This window comes from Dromiciops gliroides, chromosome 1 (assembly GCF_019393635.1).
Source record: "Dromiciops gliroides isolate mDroGli1 chromosome 1, mDroGli1.pri, whole genome shotgun sequence".
Lineage (NCBI taxonomy): Eukaryota > Metazoa > Chordata > Mammalia > Microbiotheria > Microbiotheriidae > Dromiciops > Dromiciops gliroides.
In genome coordinates, this window is record NC_057861.1 from 387,088,591 (window position 1) to 387,111,170 (window position 22,580).

At 38.1% G+C, this 22,580-nt stretch overlaps 1 protein-coding gene across 2 annotated transcripts in view; it reads left to right on the forward strand.

The window, feature by feature from the left end:
- Nucleotides 1-2,179, forward strand: part of SERPINB11 (serpin family B member 11) — a 75,305-nt gene extending 73,126 nt beyond the window's left edge. For both annotated transcript variants that reach the window (XM_043986526.1, XM_043986534.1), the window contains one exon: nt 892-2,179. In XM_043986526.1, coding sequence (XP_043842461.1) covers nt 892-1,293 — 402 coding nt within the window. In that variant the 3' untranslated portion in view covers nt 1,294-2,179. The remainder of the gene's footprint in view (nt 1-891) is intronic.
- The last annotated feature ends 20,401 nt before the right edge of the window (nt 2,180-22,580 follow it).

The window sequence follows — 22,580 nt, forward strand, 5'->3', positions numbered from 1 at the left end:
AAGCTTTGACCTGCTTTGTTTTCTTGATCACTGGCTGATTGCCCCTCCTTTGTCAGCCTGATGGCCTCCTTCCTCCAAAGGTTCATTATCTTGGTGCCAGACTTATTATGGGCACTTGATTGATTTTTTTTTGTGGGGCAATGAGGATTAAGTGACTTTTCCAGGGTCACGCATATAGTAAGTGTCAAGTGTCTGAGGCTGGATGTGAGCTCAGGTACTCCTGAATCCAGGGCCAGTGCTTTATCCACGGTGCCACCTAGCTAACCCCCACTTGGTTGATTTCAACCCTACCTCAGCTCAGAACTTTTGATCTTGAGATGTGCCAGCCTCAGACTGTCCAATAGCAGGGACTATTGGCATGTGCCACCACACCTGACATATGCCCCTATAGAAAGAGAATAAAATTCAGGTTTAAGGAACATAATGTGGAGGTCTTTGTAGGAAAATATGAACTTTAACATAGTGTAGAGTAGAGTCACACAGGAACCTGTTATAGGCAAAGCAAACATTAAATAGAGGAGACTGAGGAGGATATGAGTTAAGAAGAGACCATGAAAATAGTCATTAGTGTTCTTAGAGGAAATTACTTTTATATAATGATGAATATGCAAAAAGAGTACAAAGGAATGGGGCAGAGTAAGGAAGTGGAGGTGACAAGTTATAAACTATGCAGTTGAGAAGTTGCATTAGAAAATTCAAGCAAGAATTATGATTTTAACAGCAATGGAGGGGGCATGCTCAGTTGAAGGCTTTTTTTTTAAAGATCAGTGAAACGACCATAATGTGAAAGCAAATAAAAAGGGGCCAGTGTACACATCCGGCCTCACACAATAAATCTAATTGTTAATGCCAAATCCCATGTCAGTTTTTAATCTGTGTTTTATCTTTTAGATTGAGAAACAGCTCAACTTGAAGACGTTTAAACAGTGGACCAGTTCTTTTATGACAGAGAGAGAAGTTGACGTTCAGATTCCCCGATTCAAACTTGGAATTAAATATGAGCTAAATTCTCTGTTAAAAAAACTAGGGATAAGAGATATTTTTGACCATTCAAAAGCCGACCTTTCTGGACTATCTCCAAGTAGAGACTTATATTTATCAAAAGTTATACATGAGTCCTTTGTAGATGTTAATGAAAAGGGCACAGAGGCATCTGCTGCAACCGGGGATGTGATTGTTGTAAAGAGGCTTCCCGTTCGGGTCAGGTTCATTGCTGATCACCCTTTTCTTTTCTTTATAAAGCACATTAGTACCAACACAATTCTCTTCTGTGGCAGGTTCTCCTCTCCATAAACAAGGTGGTGGTGGTAGTGTCAGTGAGGGTTAGACATATATGAAAAGGCATATGGGTTATTAACATCCTTCTACCATATGGGGAGAGAATCACAAGATTACAAAGCAGCATTTGTATAGCTACTTCCCTCTCCCCATTCTTCCCTTCTCCTGGTCCTTACTTGATAACCTCCAGTACTGATGTTGTCAAAGTAATAAGGACAATTTAAAGTGTTAGTTTTTCTCAGCTAGGTATCTTTAGATTTTGTATAAGTCAAAATAACCATAAACCACACTCCTACCAAGAACCACAAAAACTTAACCCTGTTCCAGAAAAAAACTTCATTAAGTACCTACTATGTTCCAGGTATTAGGCTGGGTGTTGTGGCTACAAAGGTGAAATAGCTCACATTCTTCTTTCAATGCTAGCTAGCAGGGAGTTTGAGTTCTAGAAATCTCCTTTATTCATGTGTAAAGAGGACATTATTGTTTTGGTTCCAAAATGCCATGCTGATTATTAAGAAAAGAATGATCTAAGTCTTAACTCCTTCGATAACTTTTAATTCTTGGAAGAATTAAATATGAAAGTCAACTTTGAAAATTATAATTTGTGTGTTTTCTTGTGATAACTAAAAAAATAGCAACGATTGAAGGAAAATCATTGCTTAGGAGAGAAGTTGAGTGGTTTCTTTGTATTTCTCCCACCTGGAAAGAATAAAGAAAAGAGCAAGTTATGAATTTTCAGTACCTGAAGGAAGGATGGCTGTTACCTTGGTAATAGTAGAGCTGAAACAGTCAGCTCTACAAAAGCTTCTAAAAGATGCCAAAGCTGCTTTTCTTTTCTTTTTTCTTTGCTTTTGCCAATTTGGAGACATGTGGAAAAAGGGAAAGAGGGGTACGGATAAGATTGCCAAAAAGATAAAGAAAAGAAGGTCATTGAATCAGATATTTAAAAAAAACATGGAACAGAAAAAAGTAAAAAAGAATCACAGATAAGACAGATTTGAAAGTTATATGTTGAATTTATTATACATTTAAAAATTAAAGCAAGCTTTATATGATAGAGATCTACAGTTTCATGTATAATCTTCTTTTTCTGTTCTACTGCATGCATGGAAATATACATTCTATTTGTTTGTTTTTTAAGCTTAGATTTTCTAAAAAGGAAAGGGCAGGAAGAAAAAAAAGATATTAGAACCCAACCAAATTAAGAAGAGAAGCTTCTCTTTCCCTTAGCCTTAGTCTAAGTAGATAGAATGGATGGGCAGCCCACTTCTTTTACCTCAACCTTTGGATATCACTTGGACAAAAAGTATTAGAATTACTATTGGTGGCACAGTGGATAAAGCACTGGCCCTAGATTCAGGAGGACCTGAGTTCAAAGCTGACCTCAGACACTTGACACTAGCTATGTGACCTTGGGCAAGTCACTTAACCCCCATTGCCCCACCCCTACCCCAAAAAGAAAAGAGAATTACTATTGATTTAAGATTATGCCAAAATGTACTAGAAAACTGAGATAATTCAGACCACAATGTGCTTTCACTTCTAATAATCAGGTAGACCCCTCTGGGTTTACTCACTGAACAGGATATATCCACAGAGCATGGCTGCTATTATTTTCAGGGATCTAAGGGTAACCTAAGGCTACCCTCCTAACACTAGCTCACAAGCTCCCACCAGTGTTTTTCCCCTTGACAGTCAGCCAGCACTGTTTTTTTTAGTAAAGGCATTTATTCAAGAACAGTAGTTACAAAGCATAATAATAATAATAATATAATTATTAATAAAAACTGCTAGCACTTATATAGCACCTACCATGCACCAGGCATTGTGATAAACGCAATAACCCTGGTAGTTGAGTCCTATTTTGATCCCCATTTTACAGTTGAAGAAACTGAGGCAGACAGTCAAGTTACTTACTCAGGTTCACACAGCTAGTAAGTGTCTGAGCTTGGATTTGAATTTGGGTCTTCCTAACTCCAGGCCTAATGTTCTATCTACTGTGCCATTTAGCTGCATTTCCCCTGATATAGTGGTGTTGAGACACATCTGTAGGAAACACATATGATTAAGTCAATTCATAAGTCTGGAATTGCAAGAGAGTTTCTCCAGAGGCTACTCATGATATTCACTGTGTGGTACTGTTAAGTGATGACTCATTCCACTGTTCATCTGGATTGATCTTCATAGGACTCAGTATGTTGACTGGATGGTCCAATCTGCTGTGGCTTGGGTTAAGTGAGTTGTTGAGAAATTCTGCTGGCTCTTCCGCTAGGTTTAGTTGCTCCTGGATGCTGTTGGGCAGGTCACTCTGTCACTCAGAGATCAGTAATGGACAGGGTACTTTGCTATTGGGCAACTGTTACCAAATAGTGTCCAGTCAACCATGTTGCCTCTGGACAGGCATTGCCTCACAGCACCAACTATTCTAATCAGCTACTGGATGGTGACAGGAAGGTATAATTGCAGCCATGTTCTCATCACCTTTTCATATACAAATTAGTTATTCAAGCCTTCCTAGAGTGGAAAATGTTCATTTTGCATCTGAAGGCCTTCTCCTTTACACTCTTTTTCACTCTCTCTGTCCTTTAGTTCCTCTAGCCATTCAGTTTTTGCCAAGGTCTCAAGACGGCACCCTCTCTTACATAGATACCTTCTTCTCCTTTTTCTTTTTTTGGCCAGGCATTTAGGACCAAGGGTAGGGAAGGCAGACTGATAGATGCCTGGGGAGAAAATGTGCAAGTTGGAAAAAAGGCACATTTTATTTGTTTGTTTGTTTGTTTTGTTTTTGTTGGGGCAATGAGGGTTAAGTGACTTGCCCAGGGTCACACAGCTTGTGTTAAGTGTCTGAGGCCGGATTTGAACTCGGGTCCTCCTGAATCCAGGGCTGGTGCTTTATCCACTGCACCACCTAGCTGCACCCCAAAAAGAACATTTTAATGGTTTTATTTTTCATTGCTGAAAATATTTTTAATGGCAGAAGATTCTTTTTTAGGATGTAGTCATTAATTTTGTGGTAAGTAAAGCTTCCTGTGTTACAGTGAAGCCTTAAAGTCTTCAACAGACATGATCATACCTGCCTTTTTTTCAAAGATAAAATTATATTTATGTTTTCTTCATACCAATTGCAAACCTTGCTTAAAGTTCAGGCTTTATCCAGGCTCCTCCTTTTTAGCCTTAATTATTTTAAATAATTGTGTCCAAATTTTTACTTTTTGAGCATGTACTTCCAGTAAATGAATTTTTGCTTTTTAATAAATCATATACATATAGTACTCTGATAGTACTACATTAATTAATATGTACATATACATTATAAAACTTACACAAAAATCAAAAGGGTGATATAAAGATGAAATATTATTTGGAAAATGTTTTATTATGATACAAAATGTGATACAAACAACAATGTGATTAATATGATTCCTGATTTTGGAAAATCTTGGTTTACAATTTGGTGATACAGTGATTCAAGGGTTTGATTATAAATTTGATTTATTTTGATATTTGATTCAATGGCTATCATAACTCAAAAAGATACTATATAAAGACCCAAAGATTCAAAAAGAAGTGCATCTTTAACTGAACTTTATGATTCATAATACATCCTTTTCAATCCCATCCACCAATAATGCAAATTTTAAAAAATCAACTAGTAAATTTCTATCTTCCCTTATAGCAATCGGTTGCTCTTATAAACAATCATAAAATGATGCATTATTTAACATTTTTAGCAAATAGGTTCAAAGCCCACCCAAACTCTTCATTGGGAAGACTTTTAAACGGGTTAGAAATTTCACTATCCCTGTTTTAAAAATATACAGAAATGAATGTTGTTGTTGTTGTTTTTAAAGTTGATGCACATTGTTCACAGCAATCCAGAGAGGAGTCAATATTCAGGGAAAAGAGTTGTCAATAGTATTAAGTGCTACAGAGAAGTCAGGAAGAATTAGGATTGAGAAAAGGCCAACAAATTTGGCAAGAAGAGATCACCAGTAGTTTCTGAGAGGAGAGGTCAGTTTCACACAAGTAAAGAATCAAGGATAATTAGGAATCTGAGAACTTGGTGGTGGGGGGCGGGGGCTAGAATGTTATTGGTGCTGGGATGAAGTTAGGTTACAACTACCCTGATGGGCTGATTTTCTCAGCCATAATGGGACAGGGTGGGTTGTGGGGGACTGGTGAGCTATAATGGGTGAAGAGGATAGTGTAGTTGGGCTGAAAATAATCCCATGATGGTATAGCCTATCATGTGGACAGTGGGATGTGACCGACCTACCTTTTCACCCTCAATTAAATAATCATAAACCACTTAGGGTCAGGCCTTAGCTTCCTAAGGGGTTGTGGCCACAACTTTGAAAATCACTGATATAGAAAAGTATCTGGATTCAACACTTTATTTCTTGAGTCTAGATTTGTCCCAAGAATTTTAGGTTAAATGCTTTGATAGAAAAGGTGGAAGAAACATACTTAGCTATAAAATTGGACTTTTCTAAATGCCCTCAGTTTCCTAAAAGTCATATATCATGCTTTTTTTCCTAACAGTACTAATATTGAGATCCCAAACAATCTTTAGCATATCCAGAGAGTATTCCCCTGTTACTCAGGCCATAATTTTCCTCACAGCATTCACACCAAAGCCTTTCATGAACAGGAAGGCTTGGAATCTATGAGTCAAGAGTGAGTGACAACATCCCTTGGAATCACAACTTCCAGAGGCCATGGCAACTATCCAGTGAAACTTCATTGCTCTTCAGGGAGGAGGTTTCACATGAGGGGTGACTGTTGAAGGTGAGACTCCTTGGATCCAATTTCCTGGAAATTTCAATGGCATTTTACCTTTGATAATAAGGTTGACGCATTTTTCAGGGTAGTGGCCCACTGAGGAATCTAAGTCCCAGTGAGTGAGGTTTTATTCCCTCCCTTAATTCCCCAAATGAATCCTCTATGTATCAGGCTCTTTCTTGAGTTTTTTCAGGTCCATATCCCCTATATCATGGGAGGAGTAGGATGGCAGTGTTGTAGTTAAGACCAAGGGGCATTAAAGCTCAGGATAGCTGAGGTTGGACTTATGTACCACAAAATGATGCTTTTAAAAAAATTATATTGGGGGCAGCTAGGTGGCACAATGGATAAAGCACCGGGCCTGGATTCAGGAGTACCTGAGTTCAAATCCAGACTCAGACACTTGACACTTGCTAGCTGTGTGACCCTGGGCAAGTCACTTAATCCCCATTGCCCCGTAAAAAAAAAATTATATTGGAGAAAATAGGAAGATCAAAGAAGGGATGGTTCCAGTGTTTAGAGGAAGGATGAGATGATTAGAAAACAGAGAGAAAGAAGTATTCAATTATTAGTTTGCTTTCGGTGTTCTCTGCCAAGGGGAATAATTTTACAAAATAGCCTGCAAAGGACAGAACAAAACTAGTGAGTGGGAATTTAAACCCAAGATAGTAAGTCTTTGGTAAGAAAGTCCTTATTTGTACTTGATGAATTCAAAGCAGCAGGCCCATGCTAATTATATCATTAACTAGAGACATAAGTAGCAGGGTGTGAATGGGTACCTAGGGTACCAAATTGAGGGGGGGGCTACTTCTTCCCTGTGGATTGTACTTCTTCCTTTGGATAGAATGTTTATTCCTCATGGTGAACCTGACTTTTGATTAGCCCTAGTTTTTATGCAGTGTAACCATACCTGACAAGGACCATTCCCAACTCTAGAGACCTATCTCTGTGACATTCCTATGTTAGAACCTACCTTCTTCCTCAATCTCTGAAGCATTACTGCTCCTGAGGCTGAGCTGTCCTTTATGTAGTCCATACCCTCCAAAAATGTTTTTGGCCTAGGTGAAAATATTCCTGGTTAATATTACCCTAGGGGCATGGAAGAAATGGAGGCTATGACTGCTGAGCCACTGATTGGGGGAAAATAAGAAATGTTTATCCAAACCAGAGAACAAATGCCATTCCTATTTTCGAAAAAGGAAGAAAGTAGATTGTACGAATTATAAGTCAGTGAACTTGGTTTCAATTCCTGGCAAAATTCTAAAATATATTACAAAGAGATGATTAATGAATATCTAGAAAGGGAGCGGTGATCACCCAGGGCCAGTATGGTTTCATCAAGAACAGTTATACCAGAAAAAAACTCATTTCTTCTTTTGATAGGGCTACTAAAATAGTTGAATGGGGAATTCTATACATGTAATTTATTTAGATTTCTGGAAAGCATTTGGTATAGTTTCTCATGCTGTTCTTAGGGATGAGATGGAGAAAGATGGGTTAGTCAATAAATAGATTCATGATAGGCTTAATGCTTGAATACAAAAAAAACAATCATTTATGGGTCAGTTCCAACTTGGAAAGAGATTTCTAGTGTAATATAGCTGGGAGGAATATTTAGATGACAGAATCAATATCCCAAAACACCATGGCAGGAAAGAACATTGAGTAAGCCTAGTAAGATGGAATTTAATAAGAATATCTTACCTTTAGGTAAAATATCAACTTGTTGAGTATCAATTGGGATGGGATTATATTTATGTGAAAAGTATCTGTGAGTCTTAGTGAACTGTAGACAGTCTGAGTCAATGGTGTGCTATAAAAGCTAAAACTCCTTAGACTATATAGAAAAGAGGTACAGTTTCCAAATGAAAGAATAGTCCTACTGTGATCTCTACTATAAGACCATAGCTGAAAGACTGACTTTAGTTCTAGGTGTCATATTTTAGGAAAAAACAAATCAAGGGAGGGACCAGAAAGGTGAAGAGTCTTGATTCGATACTAATAAAGATAAGACAACAAACATTTATTAAGTATTTATTGTGCTAAGGCACTGGGTATTGGGTATATAAATACAAACAAAAGGAAAAGTCTCTGACCTTAATGAGTTTACATTCCACTATAGACAATGTACAAAAGGGAGCTAGAAAGGGGGATGGAGGAAAGTACCAGTGAAGGAGAGTCAGAAACAGAGTCTGAAGGGGAATGAAGCATGACTGGCTAGGCCCATCTCCAAAGTAGAGAGATTATAATTAAAGAGTCAATTAACTACTTTGCTTCAAATTTCTTTTGATTTGGTGTGTTTCCTCATATCACTTTTTTGCTAAGTCTGCCTGCCTTAAGAAATATGGAGCCCGGGCAGCTAGGTGGCGCAGTGGATAAAGCACCGGCCCTGGATTCAGGAGGACCTGAGTTCAAATCTGACCTCAGACATTTGACACTTACTAGCTGTGTGACCTTGGGCAAGTCACTTAACCCTCATTGCCTTGCCCCCCAAAAAAAGGAAAAGAAAAAGAAAATATGGAGCCACTAATTCAGTGTACAACAGTAATAGGCCTTGGGCATTGGTGACTAAGTATTAACCCTCTTTTCTCCAGGGCTCTATATTGTCATTTCTTTTATCTAGAAGTAAGCCACAGCTACTACATCATGATTTGAAATCCACGTATGTTCCTGTCCTCATATTTCAGACTCTCAGTTCCCAAAATTCAGCTTGGAAGAGGTCTAGGGAGTGATTAATAGAAGGAACAATTGGGTGTATTTTTTAAAATGGAATGTCTTTACTGGATAGAAGACTAACATATAAATCTATATGTAATACCTTTCCTATATGTTAGAGCTGTCAAGAATGTGATCTCAGCACTACAAAGCCCAGTCAAACCAGATTAAAATGTAATTGGGAAATATTTAACAAAATTAATAAAAATACAATACAACACAGATATTGTTAATATGTGGTTTTCTAAGTCAATGTGTGGCCAACAGATTCTCAGCAATACAATGATCCAAGACAATCTCCAAGGACTCATGATGAAAAATGTTATCTGACTCCAGAGAAAGAACTGCTGACATCTTAAATACAGGCCAAAGCAATGATATTTTTCGTTCCTTCCCTCCTTTCTTCCCTCCCTCCTTCCCTCCCTCCCTTCCTTCCTTTTTTCCTTTTTCTTAGTTTGAGTTTTCTCTCATAAAAATGACTAATATGGAAACGTTTTACATGATTGCTCACATCAGATTGCTTATTATCTCAGGGAAGGGGGAAGAGAGGGAGGTAACCATAGAATTTGGAACTTAAAACTTTTTTTTAAAAAAAGAATGTTAAAATTGTTTGTACATATAATTGGGGAAAAACATAAAATATTATTTTAAAAGATGTGGCCAGCAGGAATCTTTATATGTGCTTCTGTGACCCCTTTGGACACCACGGCTGTATGTATCATTTCATAGTGGTCCCAAGGACTTCCACATCCATTACTTCATTTGACCTTCATGACAACCCTGTGAGTTGGGAATTGTCAGAATTCTTATTCCCATTTTGCAGATGAGGAAATTTGAGGTTTGAAGAGGTTTCTTTTTTAGTTGCCCAAAGACACAGAATATCAAGTCATAGAGTTAAAACAAGGTCACCCGTCTCTTTCCACTGTACCGCAGTGCCTCTTTAGGGAAATAGCTTAGACCAATGTCAAAGATAAATGAGCCCAAAGTCATAAAAAAGAGTAAAATCTATGAAGTCTCTAAAGTCCTTTTATATAATTAATTTGGGAGGCAGCTAGGTGGCACAGTGGATAAAGCTCCAGCCCTGGATTCAGGAGGACCTGAGTTCAAATCCGGCCTCAGACACTTGACACTAGCTGTGTGACCCTGGGCAAGTCACTTAATCCTCATTGTGCTGCCCCCCCCAAAAAAAATTTATATAAATAATTTGATGCCTACAGCAAGTTGATTTAAAAGCAAATACTTTTAAAATGAGGTGATCAGAAATTACTGGGCCTTCCCATGGAGATTAAAGAGTCTAAGCTAACTCACATAAATTTTTCCATTGTAGCAGGGAAAGACGTATAAACACATCCAAGACTGGCTCTGGGTGTAGGCAGAGTCGGTAACTCCCAAAAGGGCTCTAAGGGGCCCAAACAGGTGTGTGTGTGGGAGGCAGTTCAAACCAGTTTGAGAATCCACTGTCAAATTTTGAGTGTGAGCATTTATACCCTGAAAAAGCAAGCTCTACCAAGCAGGGTTGATTTATTGTTTTGTTGATTGTCTAAGACTTAAGAAAGTGATGGAGGAAAATGCTAATGGTATAGATTAGATTTAAAGTATACCCTGAAGACATTTTTTTTAATGTTAATCATTTACCAGCTTGCTCTTGGTCCCCAATCCCCGCCCCCCCCCCTCCATTAACCAGCTCTATAGCCTGAAATTACCACCATTAGAGTCTCTCCTTGGAACTGTGTTCTATGTGTCAAGGATGCCTTAAAATAGAATTAAAGTATTTCTGAGGTTGAAAAAAATGAAGCCAGTTAGCTCTATTGAACACATATAGTCCACAGAACTAGGTGATGCCTACTGATTCTGGGTGCTGAGAAAATGGGTCATAGCACATATAAATTTTGATGTGAATGAAGGGGAAGATCTGAGGCATAAACTTTTTCAGGCAAGAGGAGAGGAACAGAGAGGACGGAGAATATGGGAGGGTACCAGAATGGTGAGCCTTGCATTAGAAAAAGCAACACAAGGATGCTGGAAACTTAGTAGGATGTAGGAAGGAAGGGGGAGAAGGAGCTGAGGACAAACTTCACCTTCTCAGTAGTTTGCTAGAGGCTGACCTTGATGAGTTCATCTTAATTTAGAACATCCTAAATGACTAATTGGTGAATAAAGACTAGGAGTTTTGAAGACTGGGAATCCTTAAGTTTTTTTTTTCCTTTTCCTTTTCCTTTTCTTTTTCTTTTCTTTCTTTCTTTCTTTCTTCCTTTCTTTCTTTTTTTTTTTTTTGGTAGGGCAATGAGGGTTAAGTGACTTGCCCAGGATCACACAGCTAGTAAGTGTCAAGTGTCTGAGGCTGGATTTGAACTCAGGTCTTCCTGAATCCAAGGCCAGTGCTTTATCCACTGCGCCACCCAGCTGCCCCCTATCCTTAAGTTTTTAAAGGCAGCTTCTGCCAAAGGAAAAATTATTTCTGAGTTAGTTTAAAACAACCTTAAGGAAAATTCATGTCAGCAGGCTCTAATACTTTAGAGGCAGAGATAGAGACAGAGTTTCTGTCTCATTTATTTTGGCCACATATAGATTTTATCTCCACCCAAAAGACAACTATAGTTGAGAGCTATAGTAAGAGGCAGCACTGAGGCATTTAAATTGATGGCAGAGTGATGTAGTTGTGAGTCACAGACATACCTGGCAACTCATTATGTGGCTGCTGAGATAGTTCATTTAACCTGATCTCCATCATCTTAGTCTTGTTGGTTTGGACATTTATGTTGGAAACTCCCTTTGCCAATCAGGCAGCTAGACTTTAGGTCTGGCCAAAGTAACATCTGCTCAGTTTGTTCTTCTAGAGACAGGAAGATCCCTTAGAAAAATAAGCTGGGGGCAGCTAGGTGGCACAGTGGATAAAGCACCAGCCCTGGATTCAGGAGGACCTGGTTCAAATTTGGCCTCAGACACTTGACACATTACTAGCTGTGTTGCCTCACCAAAAAAAAAAAAAAAAAAAAAAGAAAGAAAGAAAGAAATAATTGTCCTAAGGAATTTATAAGTTAGTTGGGGAGATAAGTCCTCCCCCTTTCCTCTTCCTGGCTCAATCCTCTTCTTGCCTGGTAAAATTCCTTCCTTTAAATGTCATTTCCTCCATGAAGCTTTTTTTTGTTTTGTTTTGTTTTGCGGGGCAATGGGGGTTAAGTGACTTGCCCAGGGTCACACAGCTAGTAAGTGTCAAGTGTCTGAGGCCGGATTTGAACTCAGGTACTCCTGAATCCAGGGCCCGTGCTTAATCCACTGTGCCACCTAGCCGCCCCCTCCATGAAGCTTTTTAAAAAATTTTGACATCAATTTTTTTTTTAAACTTTGTGTTCCAACTTTTCTTCCTCTCTCCCTTCCCACCCTCCACCCACAAGAACTCAAGCACCATGAAGCTTCCTCAGATCTCCCCTAGATCATTCCATCTCTTGACCGTAGGGATTTTTACTGGCTGTCCCCCATACCTGGAATACTCTTCCCTCCTTATCTCCACCTCCTGCTCCCCTGGATTCCATTAAGACCCAGCTAAAATCCCATCTTCTAGAGGAAACCTTTCCTGATCTGATTATTTCCAATCTATCCTGCATATAACTTGTCTGTACATAGTTGTTTGCATGTTGTCTCCCTTATTAGACTGTGAACTCCTTGAGAGCTGAGACTGTTTTTTATATCCCTTGGAAAACACAATACTTAGTACAGTGCCTGCAACATAACAGGTGCTTAATAAATGTTGATTGATTAACTGACCACATGAAAGTGATCCCTTCTTTGAAATCTCTTTTATCACCTTTGCCTTGTCTTTTCCTTTATGTTTATTATTGCTGGTTTTCTATGATTAGGTCCCCTTCTCCCCATTCTTACACTCGAAAGTAAGTGCCAGAGTAGGGACTCACACGGCACCTTGCTCACACTAGGTATTTAATAAATATCTGAGGGGCAGCTAGGTGGTACAGTGGATAGAGCACTGGCCCTGGATTCAGGAGGACCTGAGTTCAAATCCGGCCTCAGACACTTAACATTTACTAGCTGTGTGACCCTGGGCAAGTCACTTAACCCCAATTGCCTCACAAAACAACAACAACAAAATATCTATAAGATGGCATTAGAGATAGCAATGAGTAGTGGACAGTGTTGGGCTTAAATTCTTATTCTTCCATGTAAAATCATAGGACCATTGGATGATTAGCTGAAAGGAAACTTAGAAGATATCTAGTCTTTTCTCTTCATTTTATAGATGAGAAAGATTAGACTCATAAAGGTTAAGTGATTTGGTCAGAATCAGTGTTGGGATTTGAGTCCAAGTTTTCCTGACTCTGAGTCTAGCACATGCAGCTAAACAAAAGCTGGAGAAAATCATTGAACTGTGCTGACTGGATCCACTAAAAACTTATGCTAAATAACCTGAACTAGGCCTTCAGTTCTATAAGGCAATCTGTTTATGTTGTTCAGTCATTTTTTAGTTGTGTCCAACTCTTTATGACCCCATTTGGGGTTTTCTTGGCAAAGATACTGGAGCAGTTTGCTTTTTTTTTCTCCAGATCATTTTAGAGATGAGGAAACTGAGGCAAACAGGATTAAGTGACTTACCCATGGTCACGCATCTACTATGTGTCTGATGTTGACTTTGAACTCAGAGTCTTCCTGACTCCAGACCCAGCACTCTAACTCCTGTGCCACGTAGCCACCCTTAATTCATTTATACTTCCCTAATTAATTCATTATCTTACTCACTATAATGGCTTTTCCAAATGTTTTTATATCTTTTTTTAACCTCTCAGCCTCCTTCTCATCTCAGCCTCTCAGCTGACAATCTTGCCTCATATTTTACAGGCCATTCATCAAGAATCTCTTTTTCCCTCCTTCTCCACATTTCCCATCACCCAGATTCCTTCTTTTATTATTCAAGGATATAGGCAGTACTAAAGTAAGAACAGAAAAACTAAAATAGAAGCAAGCAAGCAAACAAAAGAAATAGTGTGACAATTCCTTGAAGGACCATATGAATCTATAAGAATCCCAGGAAGGAATGGTGACTCATTCCAATATCTTTGTCCTTGTGTTAAATGATTTGGTAAATTCTTGCAATTCACTTTTTTTTTTTAACAGGGCAATGGGGGTTAAGTGACTTGCCCAGGGTTACACAGCTAGTAAGTGTCAAGTGTCTGAGGCTGGATTTGAACTCAGGAACTCCTGAATCCAGAGCCAGTGCTTTATCCACTGCACTACCTAGCCGCCCCCTTTTTAATATGGTTCTTTTTTTTTTTTAATTTTGTTGTTGTTGTTGTTGAGGCAATTGGAGTTAAGTGACTTGCCCAGGATCACACAGCTAGTAAGTATTAAGTGTCTGAGGCTGTGCAATTCACTCTTGCTGAGGCAGACGGCTAGGTGGCACAGTGCTGCCTGGAGTGAGGGAAATTTATCTTCCTGAATTCAAATCTGGCCTCAGACACTTGCTAAACACACTAGTGTGACACTGGGCAAGTCATTTAATCCTGTTTGACTCAGCTTTCTCATCTGTAAAATGAACCGGAGAGGGAAATGGCAAACCATTCCAATATCTTTGCCCAAGAAAACCCCAAATGGGGTATGAACAGTCAGGCATGACTGAAAAATGATTAAACAACAAAAACACTACCTGTAATGCTCTCTGCTGCTATCTCCTATCACTGGGGCCCATGTCTCTATTATCCTCTTTTGCTACTGGGGTCTATATCTTTGCCCATTGTCCCCCTACCAGCTGCTACCTGGGATCCATATGTGACCTCCTAGTCAGTCACCCATTTCCCCCCCAAGTCTAATGACTAAGTATGTTGGGACTTTGCCTTTATAAAAATATCTATAGCTTATTTCCTGGGCTTTCAGCTTTAAAAAATTCAGGCATAGCCCATTCTTTTCTTTATACAGAAGAATTTGGTTCCATTAATGAGGCCTCCAACTGAAGTCAAAAGCTGGGAGCACAGAGAAGCTCTAGAATCTCATGCCCACTAGAGCCATTGCTGACAGTGACCAGCAGGAAGCACTGGACCTGTGGAGCAATAATAAGCAATAACCCTATGATGCCAGCGGAATGCAACATCCAGCAGAGACCATCTGCCATGCCTATATACCCAACATAGACATGTCAATCACATGTCTGACAGAGACTACATCTTTCTAAAGACAGTGTAACAAATAAGACTGGTATAGCTTCGTTAAGGTTCTAGGTTGGTGGCTCAGTAAGGAGTAAGGCCAAAGAGAACAAAATGATGACATTACTGGAAAACATGGGTGACTGCAGCACTGTAGGTGTGTTACCCCTCTATACTCGAGTCTTGGTCACATATGCTCCTTGAGTGTGTGACATTTTACATATGTATTCTATTCAGGTGCATTCTTTATGTGTATTATGCTCCCCATATTCCTTGTGTATGTTGACTGTGCCCACTGATGGCATAGGTATTGTGGGAGAGTGTGTCCTAAATTTATGGGAGAAATATTTTATTGTTACTCTTTTTTTTAACCACACTATTTTACTGCCAGTTTTTGCTTTGAATTGTGTCTTGTAGCTGAGACTTGAAAAAGTAAACACAGTGCTACAAAGGAATGAATGCATGGTTGATAGCCTTAGTGATGCATGGGAGAGGCTATGTTCCCCTCTTTAGTGGTAGTAGCTAAGAAACCAAATAAGGTAATGGGTAATAAGGTATTTAAATCTTTAAATTTAATTTTAAATTTAAATTTTAAATTCAGTTTCGAATATTTTCAGCAGATAAGGAAAAAATGCAAACTGGTAGACATAGTAACAAGTTCCACCAGTGTTTCTTGAAAGATTTCATACAAGCTTTGTAAAGTCACGTACCTATGCCCATAAGATCTTTTTCAATCACAATAGTAATGGTCACTTATTTCTACATATGTGGCTAAATCTACTTATGGTTGGGGAGATAGCAAGCCTTTCAAATCTCAATTCTATTTCTACTCTAGGAATACTGACATCAGCATGCAGGTGGGAGTTCTTTCCTGGAAAAAAAAAGTGTCTTCACATTTGATATTCTCTGTCTTCCATTTCTGTCTCTCTATATCTTTCCTCCATTCTTTCTTTCCTCCTTCCTCTTTCCCTCTCCTCCTCTTTCTCTCTCTCCATCTCTTTCTTCTCAGGCAGGTCTTAATGGCAAAGAATTTGAACCATTGCCTTCCTAGGGAATTGGGGGTAAAGGGAGATATTAAAAGTGAAAGGAGGATAGACCTGAATGATATTAATGATAATAAGGAAAAATCTCAAGTGGACATGGATATTGGAAAACACACATACCTTCAGTATTTTTTATGTAAATTTAGTATGTTAAAGTCAATAAATGTGTTGGCTTTGTGTGTGTGTGTGTGTGTGTGTGTGTGTGTAAATACTCTGCTAGTGTCTAAAACAAGACCTATCTCAGTACTAAAGGAACTTAGAGTTCAATAAGAGAAGACAAGGTTCTCATCCAGATAAAGGACACAAAGAATAAAAATGAATAAATAACATAGTCTTATCAGAGTTCACAAGAGGGAGATATAACTTTGTGTGGGGGGGTATCAGAAAAGGCTTTTTAGAGAAAATTGAACTTGAGCCCCAAATCTTAGAAAATAGAAAGCATTTCAACCGATTGAATTGGGGGGGGGAGTTGGGAGAGCATTTCAGGCACAAGAAACTCCATGAGCAAAAACAGGTAAATGACAAAGAACATAATGTACTTGGGAAAGGGTGAGTAGGCTGGTTTAGCTGGAGGGAAGGGCAAGTAAAGGAGTGCTAGCACAGTACCTAGTCCAAAGCAGATGCATAATAAATATCTCTTGAAATGTCAGTCTAGATACAGCACTGGCCCTGGATTCAGGAGGACCTGAGTTCAAATCCGACCTCAGACACTTGACACTTACTAGCTGTGTGACCCTGGGCAAGTCACTTAACCCCAATTGCCTCACCAAAAAAAAAAAAAAAAAAAAAAGAAATGTCAGTCTAATGAATTTGGATTTTAAAGGTAATCAATGAAGAGTCTGAATAGGATAATGATGTGCCTAGACTTATGCATTAGAAAAGTTAATGTGGCAGTGCTAGATTAAATGGATGGCAAAGGGTGTTAGGCGGGGGAGACTGGAAACAGATCTACTAGGAAGTTATTGCTATGGTTCAGGCAAAAGATGATGATAGCATGTCTGAGATTTTGATAGTGAGAATGACAAGAAGGTGATATATGGAAATTTCCCTGCTTTTATATGATAATTAAGAATTGAAAGCAAGCAGAAGATTGATAAGGGATCATAGATGGCCTGGCATTAGATTAGATCAATGATCTTCAGGTTTCCTTTTAAATGTTTTCCAATTATATATAAAGAATTATACACACATACAGACAATTTAGATGAAATGAAATTGGATTTCTTTTGTATGAGCAAAATCATGCAGCTAGAAAAGAAAACTCAATGAATAAAAAAAATTGGAACAAATATCTAAAATTAAATTCCAAAATCTAAGACATATAGGCAGTTAACACAAATATATAAAACCAAAAATCAATCCTCAATAGATAAATGGTAAGAATAAACAGTTCTCAAAGGAACTGCAAATCACTAAACAACTTTATTTAAGATTGCTCCAAATGACTGAGAAAAGCAAATCAAAACAATTCAGTTTTATTTCATACCTAGCAAATTGACAGTGATGACAATGATGAGAAAGATGAGAATAGTTAATGTTGAAGGGATTTTGTAAAGAAAGGAACATTAAAATACTGCTGGTGGAGCTATAAATTAGTTCAACCATTTTGGAAAGAAATTTGAAATTATGTTAAGTGATTAAGATGTCTATAACCTTTGGCTCACAGGTTCCTCTAATTGGCATATACCTCAAGAAGGTCCATGATAAAATGAAAGGCCTTCATATACACCAAAATATTTATAGTAGCACAGACCTGTAAAAGGAGAGTCTCATCAACTGGGGAATAGCTGCAGAATATCACTGAACTGTAAGAAATGACAAAAACGACAAAAGAAAAATATGAGGAGACATAGGAACTGATGCAAAATGAAGTAAGCAGAACCAGGGGGAAAATATAGACAATGACCAAAACAATGTACATAGACAAAAAGAAAATAACACCATTGAACCTGAATTCTGTGAAATTATGACCTAGCTTGAAGCCAAAAAAAAAAAAAGAGATATGAGAATATGCCACCTCTACTTCTTTGCATAAGTAGAAAACCATGCCTATGAAACACTGTCAGAATTTTTCCATTGTATTGATTTATTGCACTGAACTCTTTCCAGCCCTCTTCCTTCTTTTTAAAAGTTCCTTGCTACAAGGAATGGATCTCTGGAAGGGACAACAGGGAGGAGTACATTGGGAAATGTGTGTGATATAGCAAAATATTTCAATAAAATTTATTTTGAAAACAATAAACACAATGACCACGACAATGTAAATAGAAACACAAGAATAACAAAATAGAAATTGAATGCTGTAAAATTATAATGACAAAGTTTGGCCACCAAAAGAGATATGGGAATTTACCTCCCCTATTTCTTTACTTAAAGATGAAGGACTAAGAAAGGGGTGGAGCTGTTAACACTTCAAATAGCATCAGACTTTTAAAAAAATTCTTTGTTGTAAGGAATGGTTCTATGGGGCTGGGAGCAGAGCCCAGTCATTCAATGAAAAATATAAGAGACGAAAGAGCAAAAGATATGAGTAAAAATTTGTTTAAAGTGGAAAAACAAAAGATACCAATCAAATTTATATTCAAAAGAATTCTGAGGTTTCACTTCACACTCAACAATGATGTCAAAAGATGGGAATAGTTAATATTGGAGAAGCTGTGAAAGAAAGGCACACTGAGGCACTGTTGGTAGAGCTGTGAAGTGGTTCAGCTATTTTGGAAAACAAATTTGAATTTAAATGGATAAAGTTACTAATCTTTTCATATTTTTTTGACCCAGGTATTTTCCTGCTTGAAATATACCCCAGAAAGATCAAAGAAAGAAAGAAAGAAAGGTCTCATATGTACTATAATACTAAGAACAGTACTTGGGGTGGCAAAGAGCTGTAATCAAAGTGGGTGACCATTGGTTAGGAAATGGCTAAGGAAATTAAATAGATAATGTGATGGAATATTACTTTACCATAGGAGACAATGTGAAGAATTCAGAGAAACACAGGAAGACACGTGCACTGATACAGAATGAAGTATGCAGAACCAGAATAACAATCTACATATGACTACAACAATATAAATGAAAAGAAAACCAAAATGAAGTCAAGTATCATGTTATCATAAATATCAATCTGACCCTAGAATATAAACAAAGAAATGCACTTTGTGCCTTCTGTGTAATGGATAAGTGGGGGGCTATGGCATACAGAACATTGCATAGGCTGTTAGTAGGTTTGCTTAACTGTGTTTTCCTTTGTTATAGGGGTAGGTTATGCAGGATGGGGGTGGGAAGAGATGCAGGAGGTAAGGAATATTGAAAAATAACTGTGGCCTAGCGTAGTGCCTGGCACATAGTCAATAATTAATTAATTCTAGTTACCAACTGATTGTAAACCTGAACAAATCAGTTCACCTCTCTCAAACCAAGATTTATTAAGTTTATTTTTTAAGTTGTAATAGTTTTATTAAGCCTAATCTGTGTTAAACTTAGGGGATACAAAGACAAGATGAAAATATTTTGCTGTCTTAGGGGTATTTTAGGGGAATACAATACACCTACTGAGAAGTAAATACATGATAAATTGATGGAGAAAGCACTAAGAAATTGAAGAGACGTAAATATAAAGAAGAGCAGCTAGGTTTCATGGTGAGCAGAGGGCCAGGGATAAAGTCAGGGAGATCTGAGTTCAAATCCAACCTCAGACACTTACTAGCTGTGTGACCCTGGGCAAGTCACTTAACCCTGTTTGCCTTAGTTTTCTCATCTATAAAATGATCTGGAGAAGGAAATGGCAAATAACTCCAGTATCTTTGCCAAGAAAACCCCCAAATGGAGTCATAGAGAGTTGAATACAATTACACAACAGCAACAACAGAGAATATAGGGAGGCTTTGTGTTTGAAGTGGTATGTGAATTGAGCCTTGAAATAAATCAAGGATTTTAAGAGGAAAAAGACTTCCTTTTTTTTTTTTTTTTTTTTTGCAGGGCAATGAGGGTTATTTGCCCAGGGTCACACAGCTAGTAAGTGTCAAGTGTCTGAGGCCAGATTCGAATTCAGGTCCTCCTGAATCCAGGGCCAGTGCTTTATCCACTGCAGCACCTAGCTGCCCTGACTTCCATTTTTTTTTTTTTAGTGATGCAATTGGGGTTAAGTGACTTGCCCAGGGTCACACAGCTAGTAAGTGTTAAGTGTCTGAGGCTGGATTTGAACTCGGGTACTCCTGAATCCAGGGCCGGTGCTCTATCCACTGCGCCACCTAGCTGCCCCCCTGACTTCCATTTTTAACATGTAGGACAAGCAGACAACATAAAGGCATTGAAGTGGAGGAGGGAATGTTGACATCAAGCTGACCAGTTTGACTTGAAAGTAGAGTGTGTGGTATGTTAAGGGGAGTAATGAGGAAAAAGTCTGGAAAGGAGAGCTGGTAAATTCTTTGATTTTCTCACTCATACAATATGGGTAAAATTTATGTTCAACCACTAGGGGATGCTACTGGATATTTGATCCCTAATCCCCTTCAATAGTAAGGACCAAACAGGGTCAATCATTAGGGGTTAGATGCTCCACCTAACCCCAGTGGGTGCACATGAAAACTTATGGTGGAAGCAAGAAGCAGGTTTGTATTTCTCATACCCAAGGATCTCCAAGTTTACAAAACTTACATGCTCTTCTGATTGCAGTACATTTATGTAATGAGCACACGCATTGTAGAATAGGAAATGGGAAAAAAATTTTTTTCTCTCTGACAAATAATTGCTTGCTTTGAGAGATCAAATTACCAACGCTACCTCATACTTGGACTCATAAAGTCTTTATACTTTGTAAACAGAAGAAAAGAACAGGTAATTTAATTGAAATGCCTTTTTATTTATCAGACATAATTCTGTCATTTGACATTGCAGTCCACATGACATGTTGTACCAGTTGGTGAATCATTTCTGTTCTTAGTGTGTCCTATAGTCAGATCAGCATGTGAGCAGCATAAAAGGACAGAGAAAGGATCATTATATTGTGCTGCCTTCATCTACAGGTGCTGCCTGCTTGACATGTGAGCAGGTCCAGGAGCTGTGCCCTCTGTTAACTCAGCAAATACTTCGTGCAAGGCCAGAGAGGCACAAATCACCCCTACTAGAACTACCCAGTAATGGAATGTTTGTCTTCTTCAGAAAAGCAGAATGAAGGATAAAAATAGGAGAGAGTAGAGGGAGAGGGAGAAGAGGAGAGAGAAAGGGAGGGAGAATGAAAGGAGAGAGACAGAGACAGAGGGGGGAGGGAGAGAGCAAGAGAGAGGGAGAGAGACAGAGAGAGACAGAGACAGAGACAGTGACAGAGAAACAGAAACAAAGACAGAGACAGAAAGAGAAAGAGTATTCCTTTTGAAGTACACATGTCCCTCCCCATTCTCTTCAAATGTGTTTTTTAAACCATTTACTTTTATATCTTATATAGTATAATATCTATACATGATAACGTTATTTGGGAATATACTGATATTAAGAGAAGTAATAGAATTTAATTGAGAAAGCACTTGATGGGAGTAGAAAGACCTGGGTTCAAATCCTAGATAACTGTGACTATGTACAACCTCATCTCCCTCATACATAAAATCGGGATATACTTATACTATTTACATAGACTTCCTCCTCATCATATGGTTGCGTGTAAATTGACTTATAACACTTAGAGTGCTATATAAAATGTTATTATGTAACTTGTTCCCATTATATTTTTTGGATGGTAATAAAGAAAACACCTCTACCATTCGCATTCAAAACTATTTAGATGGCTTTGAGTGTCTAAGGCATGTAGAGTTCCTTAAGAAACTCCTCCCATAACTATTCTCAGAGGGCTATAAAACTGTGCATACACTTTGATCCAGCAATACCACTATTAGGTCTGTATTACAAAGAGATCGGAGGGAAAAGGACCTATATGTACAAAACTATTTATAGCAACTCTTTTTCTGGTGTCAAAGAATTGTAAATTGAGGGAATACTTATCAATTCAGGGAATGGCTTAACAAGTTGTGGTATATAATTGTGATAGAATACTATTATACCATAAGAAATGATAAGCAGGATGCTCTCAGAAAAAACGTGGAAAGATCAACTGATAGAAAGTGAATTGAGTAGAACCAGGAAAACATTGTACACAGTGACAATAATGTTGTATGATGATCAGTTGTGAATGATTTAGCTATTCTCAACAATACAATTATCCAAGATAGTTCCAAAGACTTAGGATGAAAAACACTATTCATCTCCAGAGAAAGAAATAATGAAGTCTGAATGCAGATCAGAGCATACCTTTTTTTACTTGACTTTTTTTTGTAGTCTGCGTTTTCTTTCACAACATGATTAATATGGAAATATGTTTTGCATGACTGCACATGTATAATCTATATCAAATTGCTTGCCTTCTTAATGAGAGGGTTGGGGAGGGAAGGAGAGAATTTGGAACTCAAAAATTTTTTAAATGAAGGTTAAAAATGGTTTTATATGCATCTGGGGAAAAACAAAATATTAAATAAATATTTTTTAAAAAGAAACTCCTCCCTTAATTCCTCCCTCAAATTTCTTAGCTTCCACCTATAACTTGGGTTAGGTGATACAGTGTATGTAT